General features: G+C 27.7%; 1 protein-coding gene across 1 annotated transcript; it reads left to right on the top strand.

The window, feature by feature from the left end:
• The first annotated feature begins 19,199 nt into the window (after positions 1-19,199).
• LOC110642627 (UDP-glycosyltransferase 88F4-like) lies at positions 19,200-20,828 on the top strand. Its single transcript, XM_021794735.2, has one exon. The coding sequence runs from the start codon at positions 19,278-19,280 to the stop codon at positions 20,706-20,708; it is 1,431 nt and encodes a 476-aa protein (XP_021650427.2). The 5' UTR covers positions 19,200-19,277; the 3' UTR covers positions 20,709-20,828.
• Positions 20,829-21,649: the final 821 nt, after the last annotated feature.

The following is a 21,649-nucleotide window of genomic DNA, read 5'->3' as shown; positions in this document are numbered from 1 at the left end:
AATTTTCTCATCTCAGTTGGTTTTTAAAGTGAAGTTAAGATCCGTTCATTTTTTCTACATAATATCAAAACTTAACCTACCTTAATATTGAACCATCTACAGATGTTCATGCCTGAAAAGTTTATGCTCTAAATATTTATGTCTAAACGTGAAAAGGAAGAAATTTAAGAAAAAAAAAAAGGTGAAAGATGAGAGAGAAGTTTGGAGGCTTTGGTAGAGTTGGTTCTTCCATTAGAGCTCTTGCTAGGTTAGTTGCACAGTGAAAGCAAAGTCTATGATTCCAACAAAAGAAATTCTTTCTTATTCTTGATCTATTATAAAATAAAGATGGAATTTTCTTTTTTTTTTTTTATAGATAGAATACATGCAATCTTACCTCAGTGATAAGAATAAACCATTGTTAAAACCATATTAAATAAATGAAATTTATATTTATATATTAATTTATAATAAATTAAATTTAAATAATTTTTTTAATAAGATAAAAGAAAACTTATTGATTTTAATTTAGGTGATTGAAGTTCTATTCGAACTATAAAATCTCACTTTCGAATTTTATTTAAAATTAATCATAAAAAAAATAAATTAAAAAATGTAGTGCCATGCCACAAGTTTTTTTGCTTAAATTTACAATTTTTCATTTCTAAAATTAATTATTCAAGGTGTAAATACTGTTTATATATTGAATTAGCATGCTACTCAACAGTGATGTGTGACAACTAATCATTTCATGTCTCTAAAAATTGTAGCCATCTACCATTCAAATTCTCATAAACTTTCATAAAATTTTAATTATATATAAAAATAATACATTTATAAAAAAAAAATTCAATAGATCAAGACTAATTTGAATTCAAATGAAAAAGCTTGGACTAATTAGGTTAAAAAGTTTAAAAATGACCTTATTGAACCTTGGGCGAAAGTTGAAGAACAATCTAAGTTTTATTCCATCTCAATTATATAAATGTCATTAAAGACATATATTAGGAGTGGTTACAATTATAAGAATTGTGAGAGGGATATGGACGAGTTCTTCTTAATAGTGAGTTTATATAAATGATCGGTTTTGAATTCATACCTATTTAATTTAATTATAAATTCATTAAGAATATCAAAACTTTAACCATTATAAATAATTATAGGAAGGACAAAACCATATTCTTATAGATTTGCTATAGAAGTTACTATCATAAACAATAAAGTTTATTTGTATTTTAATATAATGTGATGTTGGATCTCTTCTACTTAAAGGTGATCTATTTTAAAATGACAGAAATTTGAGAGTTATTGAAAGAAAACACACACTTATATATATATATATATATATATATATATATATATATATATATATATAAACTAGAGGAGGCAAGGAGGTGGCTATCACCGATAAGAAGCAGCCTTTCCTTATGAGGATATAATTAGACCTGATTGTGGGTTGATAGAGTTTTTGTAGAAATAAAAATAACATTGAAAGTTGATAAATAATTGATTGAATTTTTTTTAAAAAAGAATAAAAATTTTATGCAATTGAAAATTCAAATTTATTAAAAACTTATATTAATACAGTAAATAATAATTTAAAAATATAAATAAATTCAAAATTAATAAAATTTAAAAATAATACTGTAACCAATAGAATAATTCTCATATTACATGATACGAGATTTAAATCAATAATAAAAGAAGTGTCTAAAGAAAGCCCACAAAAAAATGCGGCTAGAATTTCTCATATTCTTTTATATTCTATTCACATAGGATAAAATAGTTAATTTACTTTAAATAATATGATATGTTCTTATTATTTTAATTTTATATTTTGAATTTCTTATATTATTAAATAGACATTTACTTATTAAAATGTTAAATAAAAATTCAATATTTAAAACTGAAATTAAATTAAATTAAACCAATTAAAATTAATAAAATTTAAATTTAAATTTATTTTTAAATTTTACCAATTTCAATTTTAAATCGAATGATAATCATACGAAGTATAGGACACCTAAAGGTAGTTGAGCACATGTAAGGATGGGTTGGTGGTTTTTTTTTTTTTAAGTGAGAACTGAAAAAGTAAAAACCTGAACTTAACATTTGTTATATAAGTAATATGCCTTTAGCTATCGAATCAAACTTGGCAAGGTAGTTACGATATTGTTGTCATAATATGTAATTGAAGAAATTATTAAATACTATACTAGTGAGATTTGAAATATATATTAATTTTATAATTAAGGAAATTATTAACTTAAATTTATTATTAATTATTTTATGATCATTTTTAAATTCAGTTAATCATAATAAAATAAATTAATTTTATTAAAATATCAATTAAGTCACTGGACTTTATTAGAATTTAGCCAAAGCATGACCGAAATTCTAATATGATATATTTATGTATTTTTCTTTCTCTTTTTTCTAGTAAAATTAGATATTGTCATATTAAATTTTTGATTATATCCTTACGGAATTTTAATTAGAATAACATAATTAATATTTCAATAAAATTAAGATAAATCAAAATTTGGTCATTAATTAGGTGATCATGAAATTTAAATTCCTGAATTATTATTTACAAAGTAATTAGGTAATTTTTAAATTTTCATCAATAATTCAGGGCAATTATCTGATTTTTTTAACATATTTCAAAATAAAAATCGATTTGATTAGAATTTGTCCCTTTTGCAAATGCAATATTAATTCATTAAATTAGGGATGGCAGTGGTTCTTAAATTTCATTAGTCCTACTCTATACTCGATGAAGCTTTATTAACTCTATTTTAATCTCGATATCATATAGGGCAAAAATAGGAAGAAGGTCCGTTCAACCTATTAATAATATATTGTTAATTTTTATTAAAAAATTATTTTATTATTTTTTATTTAATTATTTAAATATTATAATTCTAACAAAATTATATATTTTTTCATATTTTTAAAATTATGTTTACAACTTATATTGTTAATTTATAATTTAATTTTTAATAAATAATTTTATATTATATAATGATAAATTAAAAAAAAAAAGAAAAAAAAAAAAGAGGAAATCCATTGGAGAAACCAGTCCTGGCCCACTTCCAGGTTGGTTTGTCCTCACTTAGATCCAAATTTCTACGAGGCAGGAAAGGGAATAATGACCGCCCGACATGCATTATTGTCAATCATACATTAAACAAGTGGACAGCAAATCATGATATGTCATATATGATTTTTTTAGTAAATAGTACATGCTAATAATAGCATAATAAAACAAATTTTTTGATAATTTATTATTCTCTTTGTCGTACAAAAATAATTTTTTTATATTAATTACGAAAATATAAATAATTAAAATAATAAATTTTATTTAGTCTTTTTATAATATATTCTTCACCTATATTATTCTATTAAAAATTTATTGTGCACTATAAAATCATGTAAACTATAAAGAAATAAAATAAATATATAAAATATCAATATTTATGTGATTCACTTTCTTAATATAAGACTACAGCTAATGGCATATCATATTTCACTGTAATAAATTATTAATTATAAACTCAAACTATATTGCCTATAAATCTAATTACACTCAAAAGAATCTACGCTGCATCAACTGTTCATAGTAAATATATTAATTAGTCCTTTTCAGTCACCTCTAAATATGACCCAATATATTTACTATTTTAACTACTACACTATAAAGAGTATCTTCAACTACATGGGTAAGAGCCCTCTTATCAATGGACAAGAATTCCTTCTTCTGGAATTCTATATCCCTTTTCCATCTTAGACTGAAGCTTCTCTCCACTGCAATGGATAAAAACCTCTCATCAATGGGCAGAGCCAAATCCACAGCAATTGACAAGTTCCTCTCTACAATTAACGTTTAGAACACTAAAAAAAAAAATCAATGAAAAATAAAATTAATCAACAAAAAATATTTTTATAATCAAATGAAAAATTAAGTCATTTTAAAAAAAATAATTTTTTTTAAAAAAAATTACATCATTTTTCATTTTTTAGATTTTAATAATTTTATTACAATGTAAAAATACTTATATATATATATATATAATAAATATATATCATTAATTTAATATTATAATTAAATAAAAAAAATATTTTTATGAAAAATATTTTTTTAAAAAATATATTTTTCATGAAAAATATTTTTCAAATACTAATTATTTTATGTGAAATAAATAGAGGCTATATTTTAGAATTAATAGATTTTACTTTTTAAATACATATTAATAAATTAATAAATAAATTATTATTTAAAAAGAAAAATGTCTATATTTTAGAATAGATAAACAAAAATAAACATATCTTTATATGCTAGGGGAATACATATTTTATATATTAAGTTAATAATTGTTTTTTATTAAAAAAATAAATAAATGTTTGTAAATAATATAACGAAAACAACCAAAAAAATATACTACTTATATTGGAAGTAAGATAAACTCTCATAATTGATAGAATTTTTTTCATAAAAAAATAAAACTTTTATTCAGTTATACTTTAAGGTTTGAAGTTATGGATTTAGATTTGTATAAATATCTTATTTGAAGATTTAAAAATATGAATTTAAATTTTGATCAAATATAAATACTTAAAAAAGTAAGAATTTAAAATAACAATATTACCTACATTATTTGAAATTTAAAGTCATTCTAACAATTTTTTTCATTGCATATTCACTTTTATATTAAATTTAAAATTTGAAATTCTTTTTGTTATGAAAAGAATGTATTTTTCAATTTATAAATTTTAAATTTTAAATTTCAAATCCAAATATACGAATCCAAACGTAATATAATTTTATTAAAACTTATAATATAGTAAAAATAGCTTACCTTAAATAGTTATTCTCTTATTTTTTATATTCTATTCGCATTGGATAAAATAGTTAATTTACCTTAAATAAGATCATCTGCTCTTATTAATTTAATTTTATATTTTGAATTTTTTATATTATTAAATAGACATTTAGTTATTTAAATATTGAATAAAAATTCCAAATTTCAAATTGAAATAAAATTAAATTCAACAAATTTAAATTTATTATGATTTAAATTTAATTTTGATCCATTCAAATTTACCTAATTTTTTTTCTCAAATTTTATTAATTTCAAAATTAAATGGATGATAACCATCTGCAGGCTAGAACACCAAAAGGTCCAAATTCACGTCTACTGTGGGAACTACTAGTAATCAGTGAGGACACTGAAGAATAGTTGAGCACGTGTAATGATGGGCTGGTGTGCTATTTTTTTTTTAGAGACAGATAGTTGGTTATGTGGAAAATTTTGGTGTAGATTTAATCCATGATATATTTAGAATATGAATATATAATATTTATATGTTTAATAAGTAAATTTTATTATATATTTTATATTTTAAATTAATGATAAATAAATTTTAAATAAGAAAAATCCTAACTGCAGTGTTATTGGCATAATATGCAATTGAAGAAATTGTTATAAATTATATTGGTGAGATTTCAAATATATACTAATTTCATATTTAAAAAATTATTAATTTAAATTTATTATTTGTTATCCTACATTGATTTTATATAAGAAATCTGTCCTAAATATAAAATTTTGATAAATTTTCTTTACTTGGTTAATTTTTAGAGTGAAGTTATAACTGATTTATTTTCTTTACATGATATTAGAGCCTAATTTGTTTTAATATTAAATCATCCGTAGATGTTCATGTTTGCAAAGATCACGCTCTAGATGTTCATATTTGAGCGTGAGTGAGGAGAGAATTAAGAGAAAAGAGTTGAAAGGATAGAGAGAGAAGTTTGAAGGCTTTGACAGAGTCTAACTCTTCTGCTGGAGCTCCTATTAGGTTAGTTGCGCAATGAAAGCATAGTCTGTGATTCCAACAAAGGAAATTCTTATTTATTACCACTCTATTATAAAATAAAGATGAAATTTACATATTAAATAAATAAATATGTATTTATATCTTAATTTATAATAAAATAAATTTAAATAATTTTTTCTAAACAGATAAAAGAAAGCTAATCAATTTTAATTTAGGTGATTGAAGTTCTAATCGTACGGTAAAATCTCACTTTAAATTTTATTTAAAATTAATTATAAAAAAAATAAATTAGAAAATGGAGTGCTATGCCATAAATTTTTGCTTAAATTCACATTTTTCATTTCTAAAATAAATTATTCAATGTGTAGGTATTGTTTATATATTGAATTAGCAGGCTACTCACCAGTGATGTGTGACAACTGATCATTTCATGTCTAAATATTGTAGTCATAGAACTTCAATTTAAAAAAAAAAAGATGTTTATATATATATATATATATATATATATATATATATATATATATATATATATATATATATATATAACTCCACCATTCAAACTCATAAGCTTTCATAAAATTTAAATTTATTGAAATTTATATTAATATAATAAATAATAAATTGAAAATATAAAAAATTCAAAATTAATAAAATTTAAAAATAATACTTTATCCAATAGAATAATTTTCAGATTACATGATATGAGATTTAAATCAATAATAAAAGAAGTGCCTAAAGAAAGTGCATAAAAATTGTGGCTAGCATTTCTCTTATTTTTTTCTTTATATTCTATTCACATTTGATAAAATAGTTAATTTACTTAATAAGATGATATGTTCTTATTATTTTACTTTTATATTTTGAATTTCTTATATTATTAATAGACATTTACTTATCAAAATATTAAATAAAACTTTCAAAATTTCAAATGGAAATTAAATTAAATTAAATCAATTAAATTTAATTAATTTTAATTTCAAATTTTATCAATCTATATATATATAGCTAAAACTAAAAAATGGCCTCATAAAGATAAACCATATGACTTACTAACCCACTTAAAACCTTATTCATGTGTCACATTTTTGTAATCCACATGGTTTAATAATTTTATCAAAAAACATCCACTTGGAATAAATTTTTATTACTTTAAAATTTAATTTATCCTCTTTACTTTTTAAATTTAAATCCTTGTTATCCTTTTTTTTTTTTTTTTTATCTATTTTATTTCTTTCAAAGGTTGTAATATTTTGATTTCCGCTTTTTTTTTCTGCTTTTTTATCCTTTGATTGATATAAATGAACTAATTTAAAATATAATATAAATTATTTATCAATATTTAAAATTTAATAGTATATATATATTAGTTGTTATTAAATAATTTATTCATTAATACAAAAAAAAATTCATTTCTTCACTTCTATTAAATATTGAGTATATAATTCATCAAAATCTCTTATATTGATAATTTAATTGTTTTATATTTTTAAATTTTCACAATTAATTTTAATTATTTATTATGTTTTATTTTTTGAATCTATTATGTTTATATTTATAATAATAAACTATTTTTCAAATCTTTTCTATTGTGTGTATAATTATAGACTATGCTTCAGAAAAAAAATATTCCTATAAAATATATAGAATTTAAAAAATCAAATGACTATAATAAAGAGGTGTGCCATTAATTGTATAATTTTTTTAATGATTTAAATATTAAAAAATAAATGTTTGTAAAAAAATGCAAAATATTATATAAGAAAATTTAACAGTGAAGATTTGCAATTACTGAAAAGTATAAAAAAAAAAAAATTCAATTTTAGAAGAACAAACTTAAGACCAAAAAAAAAAGAGAAAAATAAAATGCATATAATAAATTAGAAAATTATTTGACATATTATTATTATTATTATTTTTTTCCTTGAATATTACCATAATATTTAAGATTTTATTTTTGAGCATATTTATTATTATAGTTATTATTATGGGCAAACTATTTGTAATAATATATAGTCTTTTTTAAACACAATTATACTGTGAAGATATTACATTGTTACATTTCTAAGAAATAATATTTAGAAAAATAAAATAAAAATTAAATTTGATTTTAGTGGGGATATAATTATTCAAATTTTTAATAAAAATTTAAATTGTACTTATTGTAAATAACTAAGAATTTTATCATTAATAAAATTTTATAGTATGATTTTCAAATATAAAATGTAATAATATGAAAAATTAAAAATTTGTATTTAATTATTATAATATTATTTTATTAAATAAATATATTTCAAATTAAAAATTTTTTAATTGTGACATTTTATAATTTTATTATTATTATTATTATTATTATTATTATTATTATTATTGGTGGTGGTAAGATATTTTAAATTTTATGTTAATAAGATTTACACTATTAAAGCACAATTTTTGATAAATTACTATTTAGTCCCTGTATTTTAATAAAAATAATTACCTGGTCCTTATATTTTAAAAAATGTACTATTCAATTTTGTATTTTACTTTAGTTAAACTGTTTAGTCTAGTCATTAATTTTTTTATTAGCCAATATTGGTCAATTTACTGTTTAGTCCTTCTATTTTAGCAAAACTAATTAGTTAGTCTCTGTATTTTAAAAAAATATATTAGTTGGTCCTTATAATTTAACTCCATTAATTACTTAATTTAATAATTATTTTTTATACCAAAACTATACTATTCCTCTCTCCCTTATTTCTTTCTTATTCTCCCTTCTTTATTTTCATCTGTCGATAAAAATTGTATAAGCTATATGTACCAAAAAAAGTTAATAATTTTTTTTTAAATTTCTAAATAATCAAGAAAAATTATTTCTGAGTGGAGAAAACATAAAAATGATGTCCAAGGATTTAGAAATTTAAAAAAATGTAAAATTAGATTTAGTTTTTACATTGCAAAATTTCTATTTTATCTAAAAATATATATTTCAAATTATATATACCAACTAATTAGTTTCACTAAAATAAAATGATTAAATAGTAGTATTTTTCAAAATATAGAGATCAACTAATTAATTTTCTTAAAATAGAGGAACTAAATAGTATAGCATGAATAAGAAAAATTTGACAGAGAGACTAAATAGTTTAACATAAGTCAAATACAAGAAAGAGACTAAATAATTTAACAGAAGTAAAATATAAAAACTAAATAGTGTATTTTTTAAAAATATAGGAACCGAGTAGTTAGTTTTATTAAAATATAGAGATTAAATAATAATTTTTTCTATTATTTTATAAATAAAAAAGAAGACCACCTACAGACCTAACAATATGCCGAATCTTCCCCCCTCTTTTGGACTTTTTACCCAATGGTTCCTCTCCTTTTCTCTTCTTCCCATCTTATTCTCTTCTTTCTTTTCCTCCATTCTTTTTAGCCAAAAGCTCCACTAGAGACCGATGGACAATTCCACCAACTCAAGCAATTGGTGATATTTTCAAGCCTTTTCGATTTTCATAAATTAAATATAATTATATAATAATTATTAATAATTTATGGGCTTCGTTTAGGTACGATCGGATAGGCAATAGCTCACTAGCACCTAAGATTAAGTTTTCAACCCGGTTTGGACACTCGATGAGCTATTGTAACACCCCAAATTTTTAAATTTATTATTTTGTGAGTAATATTAATATTTTATTTTATTTAAATTTTAGAAAATTATTTGAAATTTTTCGGATTTTCGAAATCGGGTTTGATTTCCCAAAAATATAAAACTTTGATGATTTTTAAAAATTAATTTAAAGATCACGTGACAAAACTAAAAATATATTTGGACTCTACGAATTTTTCTGAATTTTCTAGAATTTTTTCGAAATTTTTAGGCCTCATTTTCGGTCCCAAGATAGAGTTAAAAAATTTAAAATTTTGTATCTTGAATCGGATCGGCCGAATCGAACTGGACCGGATCGGACCAGTCGAATCGAACCAGCCCTTCTCTTTTTCTTCTTCTTTCTCCCTCGCGCACCCGACGTCCCTCCTTCCCCTCCCGTTTTCTCTCTCCTCTCACCTCCCTTCGCCGGCCAGCCGCCACCCCAGCCTCCCCACCTCGCCGGCGCGCCGCCTTGCCCTTCCCTCCTCACCGACCGTGTAACCACCCTATGTTCGGTAGTGTGTTCTACTGTTCCGGTGACCAGTGTCTGTCCGGACAGCTAGGATGCCCAGAACTACATTTAAATGTTAGTGAGGAGACATAAAATAATGAAATACAAGAAAAACAAAGGAAAAATAATAGCAATGAAATGAAACTAAGTTAAATGAGCCGAAAATCATAGCGATGGGTGACCGCACTGGAAAGTTGCGGCGTGGACCGTTAACTAGCCCTGGACCGCGGGGAACCCTGAAAAATATTTTTAAGACTTAAATAAACATCTATTGAAGTATAAATTTCATTAGAAATATCAAAGAAAAATTAATTAATTAGTACAAAGAAAAACGAGAAATCGAGGAAACGACAAAACTTGGTATTACCGAAAAATCGGGAATGCAACCCGAATAGGGGCATTGTAGTCATTTGACATCCCGAGTTGCCTTTTGACCTAAATGTCCATTAAAAATAAATGATATTACACTTCCTCTCATCTTGAGCCACCTATATAAGTAATTGGGACAGATTGTTCCACTAAACCATCTCATTTTCTTCAAGCTTTCATCCATGGCCGAAATGAAATCCTCCCAAATTCACCATGGCCGTTTCATGCATGAGCTCAAGTTCTCCATGATCAAGCCATTATTTCTTCAAGCTTCCTTCATTAAAAATGATCCTTACACCATGGGCAACCTATAGGCAGCAAAAAGGAGAGGAAATTTCAAGGATTTGTCAAGCTCAAGTTGAGGTTAGTGCTTAATCTTTCCAATTACCTTCACTAATCCTTGTGTTGAGCTTTGGGTAAGTTGAATTGCTAAGAAAAATTAAGGAAATGATGAGTATTGGTGAACCTTAGTTTTGGCAGCCATGAAAATGCATGGTTAGTGACTTATTCTTATATGTATTTGATGGGATTTAAGGTTGATTAACTCTAATGGAAGATGTAGTAAGTTAGTATTCAAGGATGTGCATGTTAGTGCTTAAATTAATGGTTTGAAATGGGACCTTGATGCTTTGGCAAACTGCCATGTTTGGCAGCCTATAATATCATGAATTTGGGTGTGTGAATATGAAGTTTATTAATGAAATATGATAGTGTTAAATTATGGGCAGCATGTGTAATTGATATTGAGGTATGAATATATGGAAGTATATGTGTGATATTGATATTGAGATATGTTGAATTTTGGAGGAAGTGAATATTGAACTTGAATGGTGTATTGTGTGCATTGAACACTTGAGTGTTCTGCCTAATATACTTTCTGGAATTGTGTTTAATATTTGTAGAAGTGCTATGCATGAATAATGAAGTAATGAGGAGGAGAAGGAATGTCAAATTGGAAGTGTAAGTGTCTTGTGCAGGTTGTGTATTGATGGCAGTACCTAAATTAGGTTATAAGTGCAAAATTATGGACCCAATTGGTATGAGGCCAATGGAGAGTAAAAATAGACACCAAATAGGCCAACTTTTATGTAGAAATGTTGCCAAAATTCTGCCTAGAAAGTAACTTGAAAAATGACCAAATCCGGATTAGTGACTTGAAAACCTGGAAATTGACCATTTGGGCAGCAGTTAGTGTTTTGGCCATAACTCACTCAAAACAGATCCAAATAACCTGAAATTTTTACCATGAATAGTTTAGACATAGATCTACAATTCTTATGAAGACACCAAAGCCCAGAAATGGCCATAACCAAGCCAAATAGCTTGCACAAGTTCAGGTACCAAAACTGGCCGAACCAAAAGTGACCTAAAAATGACCTAAGTCTACAATTTTAGTGCATTTTGTCCAGCATTGGTAAATTGACCATATCTTGGTCTATACAACTCAGAATGACCTGAAATTTTGCCTCGCGTGCAATAAGACATAGACCTACAAGTTTATAGTTTGGATCGAAACTCAAAAACCGAGGAAACTAGGTCATCCGGCTAGGTCAAAATAGTGTACCGAAATCCGGTAAATTGCAATAAAATGCAATACACTTGAAAATAAAATTAGTAACATATACTAACACTAAAGAGCTATAAAATGTGACATATTGGTAACATTAGAATTGATTCACTTAGAGTGCATCAAGGGTCAACGTTATAGGTTGACTAATGAAATGAATTGAAGGGAATAGTATCAAGAAAATTTAAATATTGAATTTTATTATTAGAAACAAATTCATTGAGTACTGAAACACTTTAAATTGTGTGTTTCAGTTGAAAAGGATATTGAGAAGCATAAGGAACACTGAGTCAGGGCCAAGAGGCATATATCAGAGGTCTGTGCACAATAATTTTTATATTCACTGTTTTTACTAAAAAATTTATTTGGAGAAATGAGTTATGAATAATTTTTTATTGTTTTAGCTTTGGGAATATTATTTGGAAATTATTGTGTTGCCTACTTTGCAAATGGAAATTTTGAGGAAAAATGTGATTTGTGGTTTGTATGAAATATTGTGATTTGGAATTGTTTTGATTCACACTTGGCATGACAATGTTACTATGTTCCTCCTCCATTTATAGGGTGAGTGTGATTATATTCCTCCCCCTTTGACTTGTCAGTCTGAGGTGAGTGTAGATGAGTTCTCATTATCTAGCTAGCTTCCTCCCTCATTGATTTCAATTATTGGGGTGAGTGTGCCTTGTCGTGGTGTACAACATGGCATGTTCGGAAAAATTTGTGTCATGGCCTAAATTATGTTATTGATTGGCAAAACTGTGTTATTCAGTTATTTGATCAAATTGTGTTATTGATTGGCAATAATGTGTTATTCAGTTATTTGATTAAATTGTGTTATCGATTGGCAACACTGTGTTATTCAATTGTTTGATCAAATTTGTGTTATATGAGCTTTAAAAAATTGTGAATTGTTTGGATTGTAAATTGTCAACAAAAGTTTTACATACCACATTTTAAATTATTATTGTGCACCACTGAGTAAATTTTACTCAGCGATAGCTTTTTCATTACTGTTGCAGGTATACAGACGGACAGAGCAGCAGAGTAGGCTGCTTGTACCACATCTTGAGATTTCACCGGGTATATTGAGTATACTATATTTTGTAGTTTTTGTTGTAATGTATTTGCACTATATGTATATATTGTACTTGGTCTTGAGCAGTTGTAAACTAAAATTGTAAATTATTTTGACCTGTAAAAATATTATGACATTTTTTTTTATCTCATCTTTTGGGAACACTGGAAAATTGATTGTTGAACTGAGTTGATAATATTGAGAAAATTATTGTGTTGAATTGTTATTGGAGTTTGGGATTGAGGAATTACATATCTGAAGTGCTTTTTACAGGTTTTTGAAGAACTGTTTATTCAAAATACAGATGGCACTCTGCCAAAATTTTTACAGAAATTGTTAATACTTCAAATGTGTTATTTGGTTTCACTTCAGTTAAAAAATTTTTAACACCTGTCAATAGTGCTCACCACTATAAAAAGAAGTAAGAAAAGTTTTAAAATTCCTTGTAGTGTATTTAATGGGTTATCAGTAGAAGAAGTTGGTAATTCATTAGGTATACTACGGGATCATGTTATGCCTTACGGAGGGGTAGGGTGTGACAGGCCGCCGCTTGGAATGCCGGGAAAGCACGCACGAAGACCACCCGATGTGCAGCGCGCCGCTTCAGCTTCCCGGCTGAAATTCGGTCGATCCGGCCACCAATTGAGCCGGGTCTTGTGTTAAACACCATCTACACCTCGAGAGCTTTCCATGGACACCAAGAACACCAAAATCCATCAAGCGGTTTGTCCAATTTTTGTCCGGGAAGTTTTAGCTCATTTCGACTTTTGGGCTATATTTCTCGCAAACCGTGAACCCCACGAGAAAACCGAGAGTACCAGAGCGCTCTGCTCGTTCAGAGCGCTTCGCAGCAATATAAATTTCAAAATTTTCCGACATCGTTTTTTGATGGGTCTCATGAAACTTTGTAGTATTTTTTTGAGCATTAAATGAGCTTAGAAAATTCTGTAAAAATTATATACTAACCCCCGTGTTGTGGGCTTCGTGTAGGTACCTTCAATTCACAAAAATTCGACGGTTGCCTAGGTCTGTGAATTTCTGGCCAGACAGACCGGCTACCGAAAAATTTTTAGAATTGGGTTGAGATTTTGGCTACCCCACCGTTGTCAGACGTCCCGAGCGCGTTCCCAAGATCGGAATAGGCATAGGTAAACCCGAACCTTACTTTTTCATAATTTTCTAGTGCTTGAATTGGATCAAAAATTCATAAAATATTCGTAGTAGTTCAGAAAATTATGATTCTTTTTGCAATAGCGTAGTAATATTGCTAAGGACCGCGGGGCAAAGTTTTAGAGTTTTTAGAGCTTATTTGGGTAGTTTTTGCAAAAAGGGTCAATTATAAGGACTAAACTGTAATTTTATATATTGTGATTGATGACTGTTTGGATGGGCTCAGGAGGGGCTGTGTGATGTGATTGAGTTGTGGGTGTATAGTTTGTGGATATAGAAGTGTGTTTTAAGCCCTTTTGCAGGTTGGGTAGGTCCTAGGTATAGGGGAGACTCTGCCGGATTTTCGGCACGACTTAGGACATATTTAGTCTTTTCTTGGTTTGTATTGAGTCAATTGTATTAAATAATTATAATAAAATTGTCAGGTGAGCCGGGACAATCTTCCTCCTCCGCCCAGCCGCCACAGTGACTTCGGTTGAGTCTGTGAGTAAAATATTAATTTTAATTGTAATTTCGATATTATTATATGTTTAAGCATGCCCATGCATCACTTATAAATATGTATCTATGTAGTTAAATACTAGGCACGTTTTATGTTGCATTCATAATTGTTAAAGTGCCATGGATGTTGTTATGGTAATTTGGAGCAGTGTGCGTGAGTTGGCGTGCGTGTGGTGTGGTGTTGGCTATGGACAGGACGGGTAGACACGGCTTGAGATCTTCGCTGGGACCCGGTCCTTCGGGGTAGACACGGCTTGAGTTCTTCGCTGGGACCCCGATTTGGTTTATTAAGAGAAAGTTCGGCTTGAGTTCTTCGCTGGCACAGGTTGGATTAAGAGGGCTGTATAGGGGATCAGCTCTCATATATGTATTGTTTGACATTATTAGGTGTCTGAGTGCTCCAAATTGCCTTTTTGATGTGATTTGTATGAAAATTATAACGATGTTGCATTTCACTTCACAGGGTGCATTAGCTTTAGATAGCTATAGAGATTATGGTTAAAATTGATATTTTACTCTCTGAATTGAACGCTCACTCCTGTTCATTATTTTTCCAGACTACAGAAAGATATTTGTTGTGGTTAACCTGCTTTTCTTCTTCGTAGGTCATTTATTAATATTTGTATAATTCTATTAACTCCTAGAATTTTCGCATGTGTTAGAAATATTTATTTGATTTGGGTCTGTAATATAATTACCATGTTGGACCTGTAAACTTATTTTATGCATGTATGTTGAACTGGATGAGGGAGCTGAGCTCCCATTTATTTTTATAACATTTGAGTATGTGAAGGGTGAGCTGAGCTCCCCAATTGATTATATATTGTGTTTACAAGTCGGGTGAGCCAAAAACTCCCCGTTGAAAGGTCCATTTTATAGCCGGACTCTGTCCAGTTGAATTCTTGAAATTGGGCCCAAATGGGCCTTAGAGTTCGGTCGAGGAATAGTTAGGCTTACTACGGGCCTCGGGGGCTTTAGGCTGGCCCAAGTCCTAGTGCCGGTCTGGCCCATAGGTTGAGTCATGACAGCTATCTTTGAAGGCAGTCACGTTTATAGTCTTTTCTAGTGTTTTTAGACGTTCCAAATGCATTTCAGGCAACAGATTTTGCAAAGACAAACTCAAACTCAAGTTGAGTAGCTTTAACCTAGTTCTAAGTTAATTGATTAATTTGCAAAATATTCTTTGTATGCTAAAAATAATTATAATAAATTGTATGAATTTTAAGATGATGAGAAAGACCCCCAGGAATATTTTTTAATTTTTAGAGGGTATTTGATAATTATTCGGACTGTAAAAGAGTTAGGGATCTGAGCTAAAAATTGGAGATTTAGAATTAGATTAGGTTTCTTGTAGGCTCCAGATAAGCATTGTGATATATGTTGTGGGCCTAAGGCCCTTTGTATCATTGTTGCTGTGAATTTATTGAGTTTTGTTGTAGGGGGTTAGGTTTAGTTACAAATGTGGCTTTGTTGAAATTTCGGCAAGACCCTAGTATTTAATTATTGTTTCTTTAGTTTAATTTAATTATTTTTGTCAGTCAATTGATAAAGGTCAGTGTGTCTGTATAGGTGATTGGTGTTGGTCAATCTTTTCCTTCTAGCCGAACCAACTATAGTCGGGTTTACCAGTCTGTGAGTTGGATATTGATTATTTTTATAATTTTAGTATAATTTATATTTTTTATTTTATATTTATTTGCATGCTCATGCATTTATTTACACATATGTAATTAGTTTTTATGTCACGAGCATCCCTTAAGTGTTGCATTATAAATTTTCTGTATTTTGCTACCTTGGGGATGAGTTGGAGCTTATATGTATGTATTATGTATATGGAATCCTCGGGTATGTATGGTATGAAAAATTCACTAACTCTCATGGATATGGATATAGATGAGCGAGGTAGGTATGATAGCTATATGGATTGATTAACTCTCGTCATTGCGGGGTAGGTACGACTCTATATTTTACTGACTCACACAAAAAGGGTTTAAGAGAATATGTTAGATTTTAGAGAGCCAAGGTATGAGGTTGACTCTCAATATGTATTATGGGTGTGTGTGTAGCACCAATTTATCCTCTCGTATAAGAGTTGAGTGATTTGTTTATTGATGCATTTTCATTAATAGAATTGTATTAGAATTAGATAGTTATAGAAATTATAATTATAATCAATTATTTAAACTCTCTTAGTCGAACACTCATTCTTATTCAATATATTTTTCCATATTGCCTTAGGAGTATTCTTTTCTACAAAATCTAGCTTGTATTTTTCTTCACAGGTTGTACTATTTAGTAGTAGTTTTTTTTTCTTTGTTTAGTTAATTATTTACTTATTTGTTTATTTCACTCTTAGAACTTTGCTGTGACATTAAAGTCTATTAATATATTATATTATTAATTATTTAATAATTAAATGGATTGTGTATGTTGGATATCAACATGAGATGGACTCCCCTAGATATATGTATGTATGATGGCTTTTGGGCTAAGATGACCCAAATTTAATTATAATATTTTTATTTTATCTTGCATGTTGGGTCCTGAGTTTTGGGTCTATTTATGGGTTTTGGAACAATAAGGCTTAGTACGGGTATCGAGGGTTTTAGGCTAACTCAAATCCTAGTTTGAAATTAATTTTTTTTAGTGACTAGTAGTTGGCTTCTATAAGAGGATTGGCAGAGTGGAGACTCCCTCCTGACACTTACTAGACGAGTAATATGCCTTTAACCACAGAATTAAACCTAGTTAGTGATAAACCATATCTTCTGTTGCATGTAACTGTACAATTTGTTGTTATCTCTTATCACATTTGTTATTATCTTTTATCACATGTAACAGTTTATCCCTTACTTGTACCAATCTGTACCAACTTCTATACCAACTCTTTGTAACAACCTCTTGTATTTAAGTATCAACAATCCATCATGAATGGCAGGTTTCTATTCCAAAATACTATACTTCTTTAGCTAGGTGGCTATAGTATTATTGCCATAATATGTAATTGAAGAAATTGTTAGAAATTATACTAGAAAGATTTGAAATATATATTAATTTTATAATTAAGGAAATTATTAATTTAAGTTTATGATTAATTATTTTAGGATTATTTTAAAATTCAATTAATCGTAATAAAATAAAATAATTTTATTAAAAATTCCTGATTTATTATTTACAAAGTAATTGGGTAATTTTTCAATGTTCATCAATAATTAAGGGCAATTTTCTGATATTTTTTAGCATGTTTCAAAATCAAAATCAATTTGACTAGAATTTTTCCTTTTGGCAAATGCAATATTAATTCATCAAATTAGGGGAATATAATTGTTCTTGAACTTCATCCGCTAGCTCCGTACTTGATCAATTTTTCTCGACTCAATCTCAATCTCGATGATATGTAAGGAGAAGATAGGAAGGAGATCTCCTCAACCTAATAATAACATATTGTTATTTTTTTATTAAAAAATTATTTTATTTTTATTTATTTAACTACTTAAATATTATAATTCTAATAAAAATATGTTTATTTTTTTAAATTATGTTTAGAACTTATATATTTTTATTTATAATTTTTTTAATAAATAAATTTATATTATATAATAATAAATTAAAATAAAAAAATTAAAAAAAATTCCCTTTAGAGAAACTAGTCCGAGCCCATTCTAGATGGGGTTGTCCTCACTTTCACCCCAACCATGAGAGGCAAAGAAGAAATGAGCGATCCCTGATCGGCCTCGTTGTCATTCGTACATTAAATAAGTGGTGGTGCCATACATGATTTTTGTTTTTTTAGCAAACTATGCATGCTAATAATAGGGCAATAAAATAAATTTTTGGTAATTTATTATTCTTTTCATCCCACAAAAATATATATTTTTTTCTCTTGAATTAAGAAAATATAGTTGATATAATTAAAACAATAAATTTTATTTAATTCTTTTATAATATATATATATATCTTTTACCTGTATTACTCTATTAAAAATTAAATAACTCATTTTACTAAATTATTTTTGAAATTAATAGATTTTAGTTTTTCAAAACATATTAAATGGAGGTATATTAGTAAATGAAATAATAAAATATTATTATTTAAAAAAAGTCCATAATTTAAGATAGATTAAAAAACAAAAGTAAACATATCTTTATATGACAGAAGGAATACATATTATATATATTAAATTAATAATTATTTTTTAATAATAAAATGAAATCAACGAAAAAATATACTATTTATATTGGAAGTAAGATAAGCTCTCATAATAATAATAATAATAAATTTCTCTTGTGATCAAACTTTATGATTTAAACTCTAATTAGTACAATGAAGAGCAAATTTATTCTTGGTTAGATTCATAGCCATAAGTTTAGATTGATTCCAATCAATTTGGAGCTGAAATCAGCCTTTGGTCATCATTTATTTATTTGATATAGTTATCTGAATTTAGGAAAGAAGGCAAATTATTGACTGTACTTAGTTCTTGTGTATCTATTCTATCATAAAGTGTATCCCACAATCTGCCAAGAAAGAATTTTCCCTATTTATATGCCTCTGCTTACCTCTCATTGCTATGAAATTCCCACTCGGCAAGCCCACCAAAATAGTTTCCTTTTCTGAAAAAGAAATACTATTCCAATGCAGGACACCATAGTACTGTTCCCCGCTCCTGGCATGGGCCATGTAATCTCCATGGTAGAGCTAGGCAAGCTTATCCTCCACCGCTATGGCCACCAATTCTCCATCGTCATCCTCCTTATCACCTTCGAATTCTCGGAAACCCCGGGCCTCATCTCTTACATCAGCACCATCTCTCAAACCTGCCCTTTTATCTCATTCCGCCGTTTCCCACCTGTCCCCATCGACAACACCTTCTCTCGCAGCCCCATTGCCATAGTCTTTGAGTGCATACTCCTCAACAAGCCCTATGTTCTTGAGTTTCTTCAAGAAATCTCCAAGGAATGTAACATTTGCGCTTTTGTTATTGACCTCTTCTGCACTTCTGCTCTTTCTGTTGGTAAAGATCTCAAAATCCCTACTTACTATTTTTTCACTTCTGGTGCTGCTTGTCTTTCTGCCTTCTTATATTTCCCTAAAATTCATGAACAACACACCAAGAGCTTCAAAGATCTCGCAGACACTCTTCTTAACTTCCCAAATTTGCCACCTCTCAAAGCTATTCACATTCCAGAACCAATTCTTTATAGAGATGACCCTGCCTATTATGACATGCTATACTTTTGTTCAAATCTCCCAAAAGCTGATGGAATTATTGTTAATTCCTTTAATGATCTCGAGCCAAAAGCAGTCAAGACAATTGCAGATGGAGTATGCGTTCCTGATGCATCAACCCCTCCCATTTACTATATTGGACCTTTGATTGCTGAGGGTGGTAGCAGTACTTCTGCAGCTCAACATGATTGCCTATCTTGGCTTGACAAGCAACCAAGCAAGAGTGTGGTGTTTCTGTGTTTCGGAAGCCGTGGATCTTTCTCTATAGAACAAGTTAAAGAGATGGCTAATGGGTTGGAAAGAAGCGGCCAAAGGTTCATGTGGGTAGTGAAAAAACCACCATATGATGAGAAAAGGAAGCAGAATGATGATATGAGCGATTTTGATTTGCAAGCAATGTTGCCAGAAGGTTTCTTGAACAGAGTTAAAGATAGAGCCATGGTGGTGAAGTCATGGGCACCACAAGTTGCAGTGCTGAATCATGACTCGGTTGGCGGGTTCGTTACACATTGTGGGTGGAACTCGGTGTTAGAAGCAGTGGTTGCTGGGGTGCCGATGGTGGCTTGGCCGCTACATGCTGAGCAACATCTTAATAGGAATGTATTGGTGGAGGATATGAAGTTGGCTATTGGAGTAGAGCAAAGAGACGACGATGGGTTTGTGAGAGGGGATGAGTTGGAGAAACGAGTGCGAGAGTTGATGGAGTCGAACAAGGGAAGAGAATTGAGAGAAAAGAGCTGGAAGATGAAAGAGAGAAGTTTGGAGGCTTTGGCAGAGTCTGGTTCTTCCATTGGAGCTCTTGTCAGGTTAGTCGTGCAGTGGAAGCGAAGTCCATAATTCAGACCAGCGAAGGATTTAAGTGAGATATTAAATAAGTGACATCTATGTATTTTAGATGCAAATTAAATTTAAATATCTCTTTCTAAAATAATAAAAAAAAACATATGTTTTGATTTAGATTATTGAAGTTGTATTTGAATGTAAGATCTCACTTTTAAATTTTAATTAGAAGTAATTATAAAAAAAATAAAAAAAATAGTGCTAAATCCATTATTAATTTTATTTAAATCTTTTAATTTTAGGTAATTAAATCAAATTTTTTAAATCATAAATATTTTAAAATATATAATATAAATAAATGAGACATTCATATTTGAATCTTAAATTCAAATGAATTCGATTTAAGTAAATTTTAAAAAAAATAAATAATCCATTTTTATTTTGATTTTTCAAGCTTTCGATTTATTGTTTTTTTACAAAGGAAAAAAAGGTTTGACATACTTACGTTTATATATATATATAATGTTGATTTCTTATGTGTATAAGTTATATTAGCTAAGTTAACATAAAAAAAAAAAAGTATTTGAAGAATATTATAAGAATAAGTTCTTATAAAAATTTTAAATTGCTAGCAAATAAGAATTATTTAAGTTTTTCTTAATGAAAAAAAAAATAAAATTTATATATTGTCGTAATATATATCAAATTACTATGACCATATTTTAGTTCTAAATTTAATTTATATTGTATATAATTAAAAATTTATAACAATATCTTGTATTCTTATTATTTTTAATTTTTATTTCATAATAAAGCAATATATAAAACAAATTATATGTAAAATTTATTATTTTATATTTATTTTTACTAAAATTTAATTTATATTATTAATATTTAAATGAAAATTTTATTATTAAAATTAAAAAAAAATTGTTATTTACATATGCAAATGCTAATATATTTATGCGTAATGAACACAATCTCTCAAAAAAAAAAAA

The sequence above is a fragment of the Hevea brasiliensis genome, chromosome 16 (genome assembly GCF_030052815.1).
Source record: "Hevea brasiliensis isolate MT/VB/25A 57/8 chromosome 16, ASM3005281v1, whole genome shotgun sequence".
NCBI lineage: Eukaryota > Viridiplantae > Streptophyta > Magnoliopsida > Malpighiales > Euphorbiaceae > Hevea > Hevea brasiliensis.
This window is presented reverse-complemented; position numbering and strand designations above follow the sequence as displayed.

Coding starts and splice junctions, on each gene's coding strand:
- LOC110642627 (XM_021794735.2), top strand. CDS start 19,278: ATGCAGGACACCATAGTACTGTTCCCCGCTCCTGGCATGGGCCATGTA.